This window comes from Leucoraja erinacea, chromosome 8 (genome assembly GCF_028641065.1).
Source record: "Leucoraja erinacea ecotype New England chromosome 8, Leri_hhj_1, whole genome shotgun sequence".
In the NCBI taxonomy this organism is placed as follows: domain Eukaryota; kingdom Metazoa; phylum Chordata; class Chondrichthyes; order Rajiformes; family Rajidae; genus Leucoraja; species Leucoraja erinaceus.
This window is the reverse complement of record NC_073384.1, coordinates 43,229,468-43,247,457: the sequence shown is the minus strand read 5'-3', so window position 1 is coordinate 43,247,457 and position 17,990 is coordinate 43,229,468. Positions and strand designations below refer to the sequence as shown.

The window sequence follows — 17,990 nt, the reverse complement described above, 5'->3', positions numbered from 1 at the left end:
AATACACCACAACCATTGTTCACTCTTGCCGCTCTGTGAGTTTTAACCTCGGAAGATTGTCAAACACACTCTCCCTTTCATAAATTCATGATGACTCTGGCCTATCATATTGTTTTCTAAATGCACTGTTACTGTTCATTCAACACCAAATTCCCATATTTTCCCATCTTCTGATGCCAGCCTATTGGTCTATATTTCCCCATTTTCTCCCTCCCGTATACAGCCATAGTCATATAACCTGGAAACAGGGCCTTTGGTGTGACATGCTGACCGAGATGTTTATCTATGCAAGTCTTATTTGCCAATATTTGACCCATGTCCCTCTAAACCTTTCCTGTCTCTTAATCAATCACGGTCCACCTTCACAAGCATTAAGGAAACAATCCAGAGAGTAACATAATTCTCAAATAATTAGGTCCACTTTGGTCCATTTTTGACGGTGGAAGTTACAAGAATTATCCCATATGGCGAGAGGATGGAAAGTAATCCATGCTAATTCCGTCCTGGATCCTAGCCATCGGTGGGCGGGAAGAAGAAAGGAAAAAGGAGGAGGAGCCCGAGGGCTGAGGGAGAGCTGGGAAGGGGAGGAGACAGTAAGGGCTAACAGAATTGTGAGAATTCAATGTTCATGCCACCAGGATGCAGATTCCCCAAGTGGAATATGAGGTGCTGTTCCTCCAATTTCCGGCGGTGCTCACTCTGGCAATGGAGGAGGCCCAGGACAGAGAGGTCGGATACGGAATGGGAGGGGGAGTTGAAGTGCTGAGCAACAGGGAGGTCAGGTTGGTTAATGCGGACCGAGTGGAGGTGTTCGGCGAAATGATCGCCAAGCCTACGCTTGGTCACACCGATGTAGATCAGCTGACATCTAGAGCAGTGGATGCAATAGATGAGGTTGGAGGAGATTGAGGTGAACCTGTGTCGCTCCTGGAACGACTGCTTGGGTCCTTGAATGGAGTCGAAGGGGGAGGTAAAGCGACAAGTGTAGAATCTCTTGCGGTTGCAAGGGAAAGTGCCCAGGGAGGGGGTGGCGCGGGAGGGAAGGGAAGAATTGACAAGGGAGTTACGGAGGGAGCGGTCTTTGCGGAAGGCAGACAGGGGGGAGAGATGGGAAGATGTGGCGAGTGGTGGGGTCACGTTGGAGGTGGCGAAACTGACGGAGGACTATTTGTTGTACGTGACGGCTGGTGGGGTGAAAGGTGAGGACTAGGGGGACTCTGCCCTTGTTGCGAGTGGGGGGGATGGGGAGAGAGAGCAGTGTTATGGGGTATGGAAGAGACCCTGGACCTCTATAGTAGGGGAGGGGAACCCCTGTTCCCTGAAGAATGAGGACATTTCAGATGCCCTGGTGTGGAACCCTCATCCTGGGAGTAGATGCGGCGTAAACGGAGGAATTGGGAGTAGGGAATGGAGTCCTTACAGGAAGCAGGGTGGGAAGAAGAGTAGTCTAGATAGCCATGGGAGTCATTGGGTTTATAGTGGATGTCGGTCAGAAGTCTATCACTTGCGATGGAGATAGTGAGGTCATGGAATGGTAGGGAAATTTCGCAAATGGTCCAGGTGTATTTGAATGCCGGATGGAAGATAGTGGTGAAGCGGATGAAGTCAGTCAGTTGTGTGTGGGTGCAGGAGGTGGCACCAAAGCAATCGTCGATGTAGCGGAGGTAGAGGTCGGGGATGGGGCCCTGGTACACCTCAAACAAGGACGTACCCGACAAAGAGCCAGGCGTAGCTGGAGCCCATGCGTGTGCCCATAGCTATGCTTTGATCATCAAGGCAGACCCATACTGAAAATCATTAGGCTTTAAACCAGTTGCATCGTCACAGCACAAAAGCGAGGAAAGAGGTTTGGTTTAAACTGCACATATTTTAATGCAAGGGGCCTGACAGGCAAGGCAGATGAGCTTATGGCATGGATAGATATGAGCAACTGGGACATTGTAGCCATGACTGAAACCTGGTTAAGAGAGGGGCAGGACTGGCAGCTCAATGTTCCAGGGTTCGCTTCAGGAGAGACAGGGATGAGGGAAACAGAGGATGGAGGGGGGGTGCATTTTTGGTTAAGGAGGATGTCACGGCAGTGATCAGAGGTGACATTACGGACGGTTTGTCTAGTGAGGCTATGTGGGTGGAGCTGACGAACGAGAAAGTTCAGGATATGTACGTCCCCGTTAGAGTGAAGGACAAAGCAAGCAGAGGTAAGGAAGCTTGGCTGACGAGGGAAATTGAGGCATTGGTCAAAAACAAGCAGGATGCATGGGACAGGTATAGGCAGCTGGGATAAAGGGCATCTCTGGAGGAGTTACGAGAACTAAGGAGGAAACTGAAAAAGGAGACCAGAAGGGCAAAAAAGGGCCAGGATAGCTCTGCTGGGTAGTATTAAGGACAATCCCAAAAGATTTTATAAATACATAAGGGGGAAAAGGGTAACTAGAGAGAGAGTGGTACCTCTCAGGAAACAAAGCGGTCACCTCTGTGTAGAGCCACAGAAGATGGGCAAGGTCCTCAATGAGTATTTCTCATTTGTATTTACCAAGGAAAAAGACAGTAAGACGAAGGAACTTGGAAGTCAATGGAAGTGTCTTGAGAATGAAGGTAGACAAATCTCCAGAGCCTGATAAGACATATCTGAGGACATTATGGGAAAGTAGAGAGGACATTGCAAGAGCCCTGGTTGAAATTTACGAGTCGTCCTTAAATACAGGAAGACTGGAGGGTGGCAAATGTTGTGCCACTTTTCAAGAAGGGCTGCAGGGAAAATGCTGGGAACCAGAGGCCAGTGAACTTAACATCTGTAGTTGGAAAGTTACTGGAGAGTATTCTGAGGGATAGGTTATACAGACATTTGGTTGGGCAAGGGCACATTAGGGATAGTCAGCATGGTTTTGTACGTGGGAGGTCGTGTCTCACAAATTTGATTGATTTTTTTGAAGACGTGAACAAAAAGGTCGATGAGGGCAGAGCTGCAGATGTTGTGCACATGGATTTCAGTAAGGCATTTGATAATAGACAATAGGTGCAGGAGTAGGCCATTCGGCCCTTCGAGCCAGCACCGCCATTCATTGTGATCATGGCTGATCATCCACAACTGCAGAAGGACCTCTTTGCTCCTATACTCAAGTCCTCTTGTTATGAAGGCCAACATGCCATTTGCTTTCTTCACTGCCTGCTGTGTCTGCATGCTTACTTTTAGTGACTGATGAACAAGGACCCCAGATCTCGTTGTACTTCCCCTTTTCCCAACTTGACACCATTCAGATAATCTGCCGTCCTGTTTTTGCCACCAACGCGTATAACCTCACATTTATCCACATTAAACTGCATCTGCCATGTATCTGCCCACTCACCCAACCTGTCCAAGTCACGCTGCATCCTCATAGCATCCTTCTCACAGTTCACACAGCCACCCAACTTTGTGTCATCTGCAAATTTGCTAATGTAACTTTTAATCCCTTCATCTAAATCATTAATGTATATTGTAAATAGCTGTGGTCCCAGCACCGAGCCTTGCGGTACCCCACTAGTCTCTGCCTGCCATTCTGAAAGGGACCCGTTATTACCCACTCTTTGTTTCCTGTCTGCCAACCAATTTTCTATCAATTTCTAACCTACTCCCAATACCATGTTCCGCGTGGTAGGCTGCTCTGAAAGTTTAGATCGCATGGGATCCAAGGAGAGATAGCCTGGTTCTTGGTTCTTGGTCCTCCAAATTATTCCAAATGGAATTTGAACTGGAGGTGGAGAATTTAAATTGGAGGTGGAGAATTTAAACTGGAGGTGACTGAATAGCAAATTGTCTCCATGGAAGGAAGCAGAGGGTGATGGTGGAAGGTTGCTTCTCAGACTGGATGCCTGTGACTAGTGGTGTGCCTCAGGGTTTGGTGCTGGGCCCATTACTGTTTGCCATCTACATCAATGAATTAGATGAGAACATGCAGGCAAGATTAGCAAGTTTGCTGATGATACAAAAGTGAGTGGTTTTGCAGACAATGAAGGTGGTGAAAGATTGCAGCAGGTTCTTTATCGATTGGCCAGGTGGGCAGAGGAATGGTTGATGGAATTTAATATAGAAAAGTGTGTGGTGTTGCATTTTGGGACATCAAACAAGGGCAAGACCTACACTGTAAATGGTAGGCCTCTGGGTAGTGTTGTAGAGCAGAGGGATCTAGGAGTACAGGTGCATGGTCCCTTGAAAGTCGAGTCGCATGTAGATAAGGTGGTCAAAAAGGCTTTTGGCACTTTGGCCTTCATCAGTTAGAGTATTGAGTATAGACGTTGGGAGGTCATGTTGCAGTTATATGAGAAGCTGGTGAGACCACATTTAGAATATAGTGATCAGTTCTGGGCACCATGTTATAGGAAATATATTGTCATGCTTGAAAGGGTTCAGAAAAGATTTACATGGATGTTGCCAGGATTAGAGGGTGTGAGCTATAGGGAGAGGTTGAGTAGGCTGGGTCTCTATTCCATGAGCGCAGGAGGATAAGGGGGAATCTTATAGAGGTGTATAAGATCATGAGAGGAATAGATCAAGTAGATGCACAGAGTCTCTTGCCCAGAGTAGGGGAATCGAGGACCAGAGGACATAGGTTTAAGGTGAAGGAGAAAAGATTTAATAGGGATCAGAGGCGAATCATTTTCACACAAAGGGTGGTGGGTGTATGGAACAAGCTGCCAGAGGATGTAGTTGAGGCTGGGACTATCCCATTGTTTAAGAAACAGTTAGACGGTACATGGATAGGACAGGTTTGGAAGGATATGGACCAAGCGCAGGCAAGTGGGACGTGTAGCTGGGACATTGTTGGCTGGTGTAGGGAAGTTGGGCCGAAGGGCCTGTATCCACACTGTATCGCTCTACGACTCCAAAATCAATTTTGAGAAAATGTAGGCTTGTATTCACTGGAGTTTAGAAGGATGAGGGGGATCTTATAGAAACATATAAAATCTTATAGAAACATATAAAATTATAAAAGGACTGGACAAGCCAGATGCAGGAAAAATGTTCGCAATGTTGGACGAGTCCATAACCAGTCTTAGAATAAAGGAGAGGCCATTTAAGACAGGTGAGAAAAAACTTTTTCACTCAGAGAGTTGTGAATTTGTGGAATTCCCTGCCACAGAGGGCAGTGGAGGCCAAATCACTGGATAGATTTAAGAGAGTTAGATAGAGCTCTAGGGGCTGGTGGAATCAGGGGATATGGGGAGAAGGCAGGCACGGGTTATTGATTGGGGACGATCAGCCATGATCACAATGAATGGTGGTGCTGGCTCAAAGGGTCGAATGGCCTCCTCCTGCACCTATTTTCTATGTTTCTATGAATAGTATTTGGGGATAACCAGAGATTATTTAACTTTGATTGATAATTTAAATTGGTATGATTACTTTTTTTTTAATACGAACTACAAATCCAACAGGAATCATTCTTATAGCCCCAGAAGTGATTAATGACTAATATTCCAATAAGATATCGGCAATACACATTACTCACAGGTGGTAAGACAGTCTGTCCAGTAATTTCAGGTGGACGCATAGTAAAACTTTCATCACCCACAGTCTCATGATCACCCACAACAGGATAAGGAGGTGGTGGGTAAGGAGGATATTCTTCTGCTAATTCCTGTGGCGATAGTGTGCTTTCCCGACTCGGTTGCTCTTCCACAGAAGGTAAGAGAGTAGAAGCAGCTAACTGGCCCTCTGTCACAGGTACCGAGCTACCTGGAGATGCTCTCACAACTTCTTCAGCACCTTCTGCTTTGGTGTCCTTTTTCACAACTGGTTCTGACAGATCTGGAGTTTCACCTGTTGATGCTGTGGTCTCATCTAGCTTAGCATTGACATCTCTGCTGTCATTTATGGTATTTTCTTCTGATGAAGTAGGTTTTTTAGGCTGATAGAATGGCATTGGACTAGCCGTTTCCATTGCAGCCAGTGTTGTGCGCTGGTATAGCAGTTTTTGAATATTGGGGCCATTCGGACCCTCTGGTTCTGTAATAGAGCTACGCTTCTTCAGTGGCCTTGGTGCATTGGACAGTTTTTTCCTTAATGCCTCCAAATCAGCATCACTCTGATTTCGATACGGATTGTACATAAATGGAAGAAGCTTTGTGGGGCTCAGTGGTCGTGGAATGCGTTCAGTCTCAGATGCAACGTTATCAGTCTCTGATTCAGGGCAATCAGGTTTCTCCTGGTTCTTTGAATGCAGAGTATTAATATCCTGGTCAGATTGAGATTGATTGCTTACATAACTCTGTGAAGATCCGGGAACCACTGGTTTACCGTATACTGCAAATAATAATACAATGCAAATTTCAGAAACAGACACAGCTCAAGTTAACTTGAGAGTATAATTGTACAATAATTATTTCACACGACTTATGACTTACTTCATATCTTGGGTATAACATTTCTTTAGCGAAATAATAGTATGACCAGCATCTTCCTCTATTTCTTTATTTGTTCCATCTTACTCAGTGTGCTCTCTCAGTTTTTACCCAAATCAGCATCCTGACTTTTTAAAAAGCTAATGTAGGCTAAATTGGAACATTCTAATTTTATATCAATGTGGAAATAAAGTGTCATTTTACTATTGCAAAACACTGTACATGCTATAAGCCTGTCTCAAGCACCTAAACTAGCATGATTCATTTTTAAAATCCTACAATGCACATACAAGGAAAACTGCCCCATGCTGACCTAGGATGAATGCAAAAAATCAAGATTGGAATAATTCGTTTCGCTGAACACCTTCGCTCAGTCTGCCTGGACCTACCTGATGATGTCCCTTGCATCCCCCCTCTCTCTCTCCATCCCTCCCCCACCCGTCATCATAGCTTCAAAGGCGTCTTGTTGCAACTAGTTCTCACCTCGCCCACAGCTAACAATGGCTGTTTCCTTTATCACTGTGACTTTTTTTGCATATTTTTCATTCATTTATGTTATATCACTCTATATCTCTCGTTTCCCTTACCTCTGGAAGAGAGGAGGGGCAGGAAAAAGTCTGGCAAATGATCGGTAGATACAGCATGCAGTAAATGTGTTCTCGGTGTACCTCCTTTACATTGCCAAACACTTACACTGGATCTCCTAGTTGCTAACCATTTTAACTCTTCCCATTCTCATACTGCCTTTCCATCTGGGCCTCCTCCATAGCCAAAGTGAGGCAACATGCAAACTGAAGGAACAGCGATTCATATTCAGTTTGGGTAGGGTACAACCCAGTGGTATGATCATTGAAATTATTTTAATCTCTGGCATTTGTCCAACTATCTGCATATCAGCACCCCCCCACCTCACCTGTATCTAATACTTAAAAAGCTTTGTCCTACCCCTCCTCTCTTCCAACTTTCTTCCCCACCACAATCAGTCTGAGGAAGGGTCTTGACCCAAAACTTCACCTATTCATGTTCTCCATAGATGCTGCCTGACCCGTTGAGTTACTCCAGCAGTTTGTCTTCTTTTGTAAATTAGCACCTGCAATTCCTTGTTTCAGCATATTTTTTAAAACGTCCTGAAGTGAATCAAATAATTTTGCACCTTGTCTCTCTATAATTCTCTTAAGTAACAAATTAAATTATATAGAATTTAAACTGGCCACTTAGTCTTTTTGATGTAACCAATTATCAATATTTTCCATAACGCACATAGTTTTTCGGCTAACTTTGGCTTGGAGATAACACTTATGTTAAACTTGACTTAAAATATGGTCTAGGTTTCTCACAGAATACATATTGCTTCAGAGTTATTGGCAGTTAAATATACATTTAATATAACTACAAAGCTTTTGCAAAAAAACCTTGTGGTAAATATGGCAAATTAATTGAACAGCAGCAGTGCAAAATAATCCAATTTTATCCAACAGACACCAACTCTTTCATATTACACTTATGATGTAAAAAAAAACACAAATCAAAGTCTATAGCTCACAGTAAATTCACAGTAAAGCTGGAAGGACCAAGTTTGGCAAATCCATTATTGTTACTTTTATTATTTTATCTAATATTGATGATGCTTAGCATTTGTAAGCCGGAGTCTTTGACATTCATCCACAGATGTTGTAAAGAAAGTGAAAGGATATACAAGGATGGGAAAGATTGAGTTGAGCAAAGCAAGGACATGGAAGGATTGCTTTGGTGACAGACAACATCCTGTTTCAGTGAAGACAGAAATGACGCAAGTAATAATGCAGTTTTGTGCAATATAGAATATAAGATAAGTGGATGAGAAATCAGCAACATTTGTTTTAAATAGTCAGCTTCTGGTCAATTGAAGCAACCAGGAAAAGCAGTTAAATAATTGTTTACAGAGTTTATAGCCAAAACCAAAAGAATAACCTTTCTACTCGGTAAAGGAAATTTGACTCAATCCAAATATGTAATTTGGCTGGACAGAGTTAGTCATGAGAAAACAAAGAAAGCAGTGGCAATGAAAACGGTGACCACCATAACAATATGCCTGCAAGGTGATTTGAAGGCATTTTTGAGGACAGTTCTCAGAGCATTATACCATGGATTGGAATGACCATTTCATGTGGTAGAAACATAGAAAATAAGTGCAGGAGTAGACCATTAAGCCCATCGAGCCATCACCACCATTCAATATGATCATGGCTGATCATCCAAAGTCAGTACCCCATTCCTGCTTTCTCCCCATATCCCTTGATTCTGTTAGCCCTAAGAGCTATATCTAACTCTCTCTTCAATATATCCAATGAATTGGTCTCCACTGCCTTCTGTGGCACAGAATTTCACACATTCACAACTCTCGGAGTCAAAAGGTTTTAATATCATCTCAGTCCTAAATGGCCAACCACTTGTTCTTAAACTGTGACCCCTGGATCTGGACTCTCCCAACATCGGGAACATTTTTCCTGCATCTATCCTGTCCAATCCCTTAAGAATTTTCTGTTTCAATTAGATAACCTCTCATCCTTGTAAATTCCAGTGAATATAAGCCCAGTCGATTCATTCTTTCATCATATGTAACTCCCGCCATCCTGTGGTGCAGGGAGGCCAAAGAAAAAAGAATGGAAAATGCACCGTGGTGACAATTAACTAGGAAGTCATGTATGATGAGATGTCAAGGGCACAAGTTTAACTGAAGATCTCTAGAGGTCTTTGAAAACGTGGCCACAATCCTGGGTGACACTATGTCCCAGAACCTGAAGAATTGAAAATATGTTCAGAACAGTTTCCTCTGCATTTGCATTCTGAATAACATTCTCTGGGTGCCATTTCTTACATTTCATCTCCAAATTTAATGTATTTTTAAATTAAACAACTCTGGTAGGGAAAGTGCAAGATTATTTATTTGAACACAATAAATTACTCAACCAATTCAAATGGGAAGAGTAAACAATAAAATTCACAAATTCAACAAAGCAGTGAAAAGTTCACAATGAATATTACTTACCACTTGTGAACTGCGGCCGTGCTTGCACTTTGGTCAGGGCACTCTGAACAGCCTGCTGGAAGTTTTTGCCTGGTGCTTGTTGCTGGGTGTACATTGTATAGATAGAACTCGCAGCCACTGTCTCTGGTTTTCTCAGGGATTGGGAAGGAGTTTCTTTAGATGGTTGTGGGGTGAAAGGCCTAACGGTGGCTGCAGGAGGTGGCTCAGGACATGGCTGAACTTGTGCATTTGCAGCACAATGTTGCATTTGCTGGGGTCCGGCAGTTTGGGTTGGCTTCAATTTATTGGCTACATTGCCGAGAGACCCAGGTAACTTCTGTGGGTTGTATTCAGTCTTGATCTCTGCTGCATTAGCTAAGCCAGATGGTCCAAAAAAAGGCAAGGAGATCTGCTTGGGTTTGGTAGGGACAGGGGGTGGTACTTTAACCACATTCTTATTACCAATCTGAAAGTTGAGATTGAAATAAAATTGTATTAAATAAAAATAGAACTCTAGTTATAATTTCTAATTTAAACACCATCTTGTTCTTCACAATTGGCCACTGTCCCTGCACACAAATCAATCTCCTGCATGGTCACCAACTCGGGCTGATCCAGATGACCAATGTTTTGAGAGCCCTATTTAACCTTAACTCAAGGTAAATCAGACCAATTCATAACGAGTTGGTCTCCATTCGTCGTTTTTTTGGAATCATATGGTGCAACACAATTGTAAAAAATAACTGTTTCAGGACTGGATGAGGGTTGGTCAAGACTATAAATAATGATCTCCTTTTCTTTTCACTATTTTCTCTCTCAACTTTCTTCATTTACTCGTTTTCTTTCTTCACACACTATATATTTCACATTTTTCTATCCTTTACTATCTAACCTCTTTTTCTTATTCTCATCTTTTTTCAATGTAACAAAAAAAAAAAAAAGAAGTTGTACATAAAATGTATTATGAAAATATATATTAGGCACTTTGGTGCCATATGACTGTGCTTACTTCTAATAAAATAAAATATAAAAAAAAAACAAAAACAAAAACCTTAACTCATTCATTTGGAGCATAAACCTGTAAATTGCTTCTGGCCAAGAAAGTGGCATAGGATCCCATCATTAATGGAACCCTTTTACAGGCCTTTGCCATCTAGATATGGAGATCCCAATACATTCCTTGATGCAATTCAATCTTCCATCCTACGTACATGCTAATTTAGTACATCAGTATCAAACAGTGCTAATCTTCAATCCTCATCCATACTCACCCATGCTAATTCTCTCAAATTCTCAAAACCTTTGGTTATGTCTTTAAATTTCCACATTGCTCGACTTTACTTAATTCTGAATACTTCCACTGACACCATTTTCCTTCAATGAGCATTCTCTGACTCTCATCATTTTGTTGCTAGGAGCAGATCCTTTAGTTGCCTTGGAGTCTTCTCCATTTGCACTCCTCCCCCCAGCATTATTTTTAATTAACAGCACTATTTAGCCCCACAATAATTATAGTGCGAAAGAGAGGGGCTAGTTGCACCACTGATCAATCATACAATTTTGGATTGGGTGATAGCCCCTCAGGGGCAAATAATAGCAGCAGCCAGGACAGTGGCCCTACAGCTGACTCTGTTGAACAACACAGTAGGGCTCTCCGACATCATTACCTCCCATGGGGTACGGACATTTATTTATGTGGCCGCAAACAAATCTCCAGAATGGTCAGTTGCCTTCATGGTGCTAATACATTAGCCAAGTATTCAACTACACTATATTTCTTTCCTTGTTTCACCAGCACATGGCACATGTGGTAATCCCGAGATCACAACCCTAGGTCCTTTTATTACTATTACCCTACTCCCTAAATTCTTTCATCACTTTTCCCACCTGTGTCTTGGATACCAATATGGACCAGGACCTCTGGCTGCTCACGCTCTGTGCTCACCATGTTTTGTGCTTACTCCAGGTTATCTAAAAAAGATAATTATTTTGGTTCTAGGCTCTTCAACCTAACTCATGCATGCGTTAGGTTGAAGAGCCTGTGTCCATGCTGTATGACTATGACAAAAAGAATTATCTTTAAAAAATCCAGTACAAAAGGGGAACAAATTTGAAATGACCATGACAGTGTATGCAAAAAAATTCTGATCATAACCATTCTGCATAACACACTGCATCATTATCCTATTATCTTAAACATGTACCCTGACCGTTCAACTATCCACAAACCAAAACAGCTTTTGTCTATTAACTACATTCAAGCATGTTGTGATTCTGTACATTGCTTGCAATGTTCTTCGCTTATTTTTGTTTTACATTATATCAGTGAGAGGCAGAGAAGTATAAATTACATATAGAATAAAAAAACATCTGTTTACTTGTCTTTATATTGGCAAAGTCATTCAAGAGACCTTGCCTTATGGAAAATAAAAAATATTATATAATATATTTATGGAAAAGGTAAATTTGTACAACTTTGCACCTGGATGGAATTTTTTTAAAGATGTGCCCCAATTTCAGTTTGACTGTAAAAAGAAAATGTACTTAAAATCTCCATCTTAAGGAAATACTGAATTTGGTTATGCAAATTCAAGCATATTAACATCTTTGATTTTTATTAAGGTGTTTTATAACTTGTGAAGATTTTGGAATTTATCTATTTTAGGGTTCAACTCTATTGGTGCAATTTTGTCTCTTCATTTTTTAAAGCTTTAACAAGTTCTTTCATTTGTGTTACATTTTGTACTTCAGGAAGAGGTTTATAGATGTTACAAAATACTCTTGCCATGAGATGGAATGTACTGATTTTTGCTTTTGTACCTGAATTTCCTGCAGAAGGTCCTCACTGCTCTGGTTTTTTCTTAGTATTCCAGATGATGGAATTACTGCAGATGGATCCATGGATTCAAACATGGAGAAACAACGCACTCTCTTATCATTCTTGTCTCTCATCACAACGTCACCGTCACCAACTGTTAAATGGAATTTTCTTTTTTTAACTCATCTATTTATCTCAGCAAAGTTTGATGTCAAACAAACAAATACCAGTGGATGCAATAACTATTTGAAGACTTATGTGTTTTAAACCCAATTTATCTTTCTATCACGAGCATTGAAGTTGATAACTAAGATTTGAAAGGTTCTGCATTACACCTAATCAGCAAAGCAATCTAGACACAATGGTGGACACAAAATGCTGGAGTAACTCAGCGGGACAGGCAGCATCTCTGGAGAGAAGGAATGGGTGACGTTTCAGGTCGAGACCATTCCTTCTCTCCAGTGATGCTGCCTGTCCCGCTGAGTTAAACCATATAACCATATAACAATTACAGCACGGAAACAGGCCATCTCGACCCTTCTAGTCCGTGCCGAACACATAATCTCCCTAGTCCCATATACCTGCGCTCAGACCATAACCCTCCATTCCCTTCCCATCCATATAACTATCCAATTTATTTTTAAATGATAAAAACGAACCTGCCTCCACCACCTTCACTGGAAGCTCATTCCACACAGCTACCACTCTCTGAGTAAAGAAGTTCCCCCTCATGTTACCCCTAAAAAGAGTTACTCCAGCATTGTGCAAGAGTTACTCCAGCATTAAATCTTCGATTTAAACCAGCATCTGCAGTTCCTTCACAGGCACAAGGGTGTAGGCGTGATTGATCTAGACACAGGGTGCATGCTTGATTGATTTTGGTTACAGAATCTTTATTGTACTATAGGTTCAATCACTTAAGCTTAACCTTCAATGAAATCTCCTAAAATTCATCACTACACATCAACAAAATGATTGCTTATTTTACCCATCGCAGAACAATTACCACTCAGGAGGCCATTGCGCCATGGAATTGGAATTGAGGCAAATCTGTGAGGCACTGAACAGAACAGAGCGAAAACAGGCCTTTCTGCTCATGATGTCCATGTTAAACTAATCTGTACCTGCACACAATCCACATTCTCCTCCCCTGCTCCCTTTCCTCAAGCCTGCAGATAAAATCCAGTGTTTAAGAGGGAACTGCAGATGCTGGAGAATCGAAGGTTACACACAAAAAAGCTGGAGAAACTCAGCGGGTGCAGCAGCATCTATGGAGCGAAGGAAATAGGCAACGTTTCGGGCCGAAACCCTTCTTCCAAATCCAGATAAAATCCAGTTCCTATTTAAATTCTACATTTGATTTTGCCTCCATTATTGCTCTAATCATTGCAAAAAAATATTCTGCACATTTGTTTCAATTCTTTTGCCACTCACCTAGTTCTTCACTACTCCCCCTGTCAATGTGAACACTTTCTCACTGTGCATTCTGCTCATACCGTTTATGATTTTATATACCTCCAACTAATCTCTTTCCAAATCTCTGTTCCAAAAAAACACCCACCTTCACCAATCTATCTATACAACTGAACCCTGCATCCATAGAATCACTTTAGTAAATCTCTGCTGCACCCTCTATGAAATGTTCACATCTTTTTTCAGACGTGGCTTCCTAAACTGGGCAATTGTCCAGCCTGGCCTAACCAGTATTTTATAAAAGTTGATCATGACATCCTTATTCTTGTACACTATGCTTCTATTTCTTAAGACTGAATGTATTTTTCAGCCAGTTTCCATAAAATATACACACAGAGCTAATAAGAAATCCAGCTGGATCAGCCACATCAGCAACAACAAGTCAAAGGCTGGATATCCTACCGCAAGAAAGTCAACCTCTGTACCATTAAGCATTATTATCATCTGCAAGTCACAGAAATACGGTGGAATACCTTCCACGTGACTGGATGAGTGCAACGTCAACTATGAAGGAGATTAACGTCATCCAAGACTCATAAGTTCATAAATGATAGTAACCTAATTAGGCCATTCGGTCTGTCAAGTCTACTCCGCCATTCAATATTGGCTGATCTATCTTCCCATCTCAACCCCACTCTCCTACCTTCTCCCCATAACCCCTGTCGCGCTTGGTCCACCTCACATCCAGCACTAAACTTTAATTATTTCCATTACCAATGTAAAAGGATGCAGTGTATGCCATCTACAGTTACGACAACTGCATCTCCCACACTTGTGAACTCGGAATCCGAAATGTTACCTATCCATGTTCTCCAGGGAAGCTGCCTGACCTGCTGAGTTATTCCAGCACTTTGTAGCAATTTGATTTGACTGTTATGTATATTTTAAATGAAGGCAACCTGAAAAAAATCCATCAATATCCTGGAAGGGGGATGGAAAGTCACCAATGACCACAAACGCAACTGGTCCAACCACATACCTACTGTGGCAGCAAGAACAAATCAGAGGCCTGCTGGGTATCCTGCAGTAAATGACAGGCCAAAGCATTTATGCCATCAACAAGACACAAGAAGAGCAAGATCAAATACACCACCTATCTGAATGCATGCAGCTCCAAGACCACTAAATTAGATTGACACCATCCGGCATAAAGTGACCCACTTGAGCTGAAGTCTACCCAACAGCATACATTCACCAGAACATCAGTGGTTCAAGGTGGTAACCTTCTCAATAACGACCATGGATAGCTAATAAATGCGGCCCTCGTCCACAATGACCGGATCAAGAAAAATCGTGAATAAACCGGGGGGGGGGGGGGAATTCAATTTCACACCAATGTGCCTCTCAACCTAAATTTTTTCAGCCTTGTTAATGAAACAAGAGTGAACAGTGATGATTCTAAAATAATGAATGAACACCTACCTGATTGCACAAAGAATGGAATATAACACACTGTCAGCAAATCAAAAAGTGAAAGGAGGAAATAGATGTTACCTTGACCTGCAGTAGGTACTGCTGCTCCTCTGGCCAGGTTTGAAGCACTAATATTCAAGGAAACTGTTGTTGAAGGCGGAAGAACAGAACCACCAAAACTCAATTCATTCCTTTCGGTTCCAGACTGAGACGGTGTGTGCAAATGCGCCTGAGTTGCAATGCCAGCTAAGAACAAGAAAAAGTAATGGCTATAATGTTTTGAGAATGAAGTTGTCAATGTTGCTGCGATTCAATGGAATTTTGGGTGGTTGTAACCTCAGAAAAGGACAATAATATCTTCTGTTGGCCACCCCATGCCCAGTTAATTTGCAATTCACAACTACTGCACCAGTAATTGCACTTTTTAATAGTTCATGAAAGCTTCTCATTGTGAACATGCAAAATAATTAAATACGCGGTAACTATGAATGGCTTTTTAATTTACAGATAGTTTGGAGTAAGTAATCTGCTGCCTTTGGTCTAAGATGGTGTCCGAGTTGTGAAGCCCGGGAAAACAAAATTTGACAAACAAAAAAATATTCAGTATTTTTTACATTTAAAGGGAAAAATGTGATCAGCTTACCAGAACTTAGACAAAACCAGCCACTTCTACATAAACCAAGTACCCTACAAAGTGTTTTGCAGTCCAGATTGAGGAATTAGAGTCTACATTTCAAAATAAGTTAAACCTTACTTTTACTTTGCATCACTGTACTGCTAATTCCTGAAGGAATGAAGGGAATTAATGACCTTTAGAACATTCAAGTACACAATAATCTTTTTATATTCATACTCGAACCACCCCTCCCCCACGCCTTTCCAAACAATTACCCAGTATTGTGGCTGGGAAATTAATGCCTATTGGAGGATTTCAGCAAAGTCTGACTACCAATGCTGACTACCCACTGATACAAAATTTTGTAACACCCTTATAAAGTTATTTGTAATTGGTAGCACAGCTTCTAAATATGTTGCTGATCAGGTCATAGGCGCTCATATAGAATGCAAAGAGACAACTCTAATAATACTTTACATTCCAGATCCATTTTTATATATTCTCACCATTTTACCTCATAGATTTATGCAGGTTTAAAAAAAAGGGGGGAAAGAACATTAAAAAACTTTCTGATGTATTAATAATAAATCCATCCTCGGTAACGATGGGAGCTTAAACCAGGTTGGCAAATTATGTAGAGGTGCAATAAAAAAAGTAATTTGCAGGAAACAAAATAATTGGCAAACAACCCTGAGTAATGCTGATTCACTATTTAACTTAGAGTAACCTAATACGTCAAATAGCACTTAATTTTATGCGATTAAAGAATACAGTCTTACTTTAAACTAAATTTGAATAGCTTTCTTCATTGAAGTTATGATGAAGAGTCCCGAACCCAGCTGACTAGATAGAGATAAAATCCCATAAACTGTAATGACAGATGACAGTCGACTCTTTACAGCAATATCTATCTCAACAAAAAGCTCAATCTTTTTTCCTGACATATTTTCTCTGCCCACATTACTCATTAGATGAAATTGTGATCCAAAGATATTTGCCATCACTTTAATGTTTTGATCAACTATTTACAGAGTTCTATGTTATTCCACTTTCACATCCCCTACTTAAACATTAGGCACAATTTACAGAGGCCAATTAACCTCCGAACCCACCAGTCTTCAGGATATGGAAGGGAACAGGAGCACCCAGAAGAAACCCATGCGGTCACAAGGAGAACATGCAAACTCCAGGCAGACAGCACCAAGATCAGGTTCTAACCTGGGATTCTGGCATTGTAAGGCAGCAGCTCAAGCAGCTGCACCACTGTGCCTGTTCTCCAAATGTATATAGTGGAATAGTCTAATTCAGTAAGACATTCTTCTTTAATCGCATAAAACCAAGTTCTATTCCAGAAAGGGAAATGGAAACAGGCCTGAGATGATCGATAAAAGAAGTACCATATTTCCCAGCAATGAAGACACTATTTTCTTACCCTAAAATAAGGCCCGAAAATTGACCTGCATCTTGGAGGCCGAAGGTTAGATTGTTAGCCAAGAAAGATAGACTTGGCTATCCCTCAGTACAGCAACATCAAGAACGATATTACTGTACTGAGGGATAGCCAAGTCTATCCCTCATTGCTGGCAGCTGATGGGAAGCATCTTGGGTTTTACTTTTTATAATGGTTTCTATTGTTTACTTCAATTTTTGTTTCAGACATTGAAAAAAAAAAAAAATCAACCACCAGCATAGGAAGAGAGAGAAAAAGTTGCAGTTGCTTACCAATAGGAGATTTCACTGATTTCATGTGAGTCTGGGCGTTTACCGATGCAGAATGTGCTTGCACAGTGGGTAGAGTAGACGATCCATTAGGAAAGGCTGGCTTTACAAGGAGCTCAAGTTTTTGTGGGGCACGGGGCAAGGTGGATGACTGGATATAGGGTCCAACCGCAGCCACACGGCTGGTTGCAGAAGACACAGCTTGTTGTGGAATAGTCTTGTCAGACGAAACCTACCCACACAAATGCAGTCAATCAACACATTTATTGCTTAATTAATAAACTAAATTAATCATTATTTTGCTCAGCCACACCAAAATCTCATTTTGTAATGTGTATTTTGTCAAGCAACAAGTCAATCTTTCAAAATTGTAGCAGCAATCATCTCGGTCAAAAGCATGGCAGACACATGAAGCTCGAGTAACTCAGCAGATCAGGCAGCATCTCTGGAGAAAAGGATAGGTGATGTTTCGGGTCGAGACCCTTCTTCAGACTGAGAGACAGGGGAAAAGGGAATGAGAAAAATAGACGGTACTCAGGAAAAATGAATGGAAAATATGCAAA

General features: G+C 41.5%; 1 protein-coding gene across 1 annotated transcript in view; it reads right to left on the bottom strand.

The window, feature by feature from the left end:
* The window catches only part of LOC129699623 (apoptosis-stimulating of p53 protein 2-like), a 68,047-nt gene that overhangs the window by 9,654 nt on the left and 40,403 nt on the right, over window positions 1-17,990 (bottom strand). Inside the window, exons 9-13 of the mRNA XM_055639586.1 lie at window positions 17,431-17,659; window positions 15,174-15,338; window positions 12,209-12,360; window positions 9,410-9,854; window positions 5,490-6,283 (exon numbers count right to left, since the gene is read on the bottom strand). Coding sequence (XP_055495561.1) covers window positions 5,490-6,283; window positions 9,410-9,854; window positions 12,209-12,360; window positions 15,174-15,338; window positions 17,431-17,659 — 1,785 coding nt within the window. The remainder of the gene's footprint in view (window positions 1-5,489; window positions 6,284-9,409; window positions 9,855-12,208; window positions 12,361-15,173; window positions 15,339-17,430; window positions 17,660-17,990) is intronic.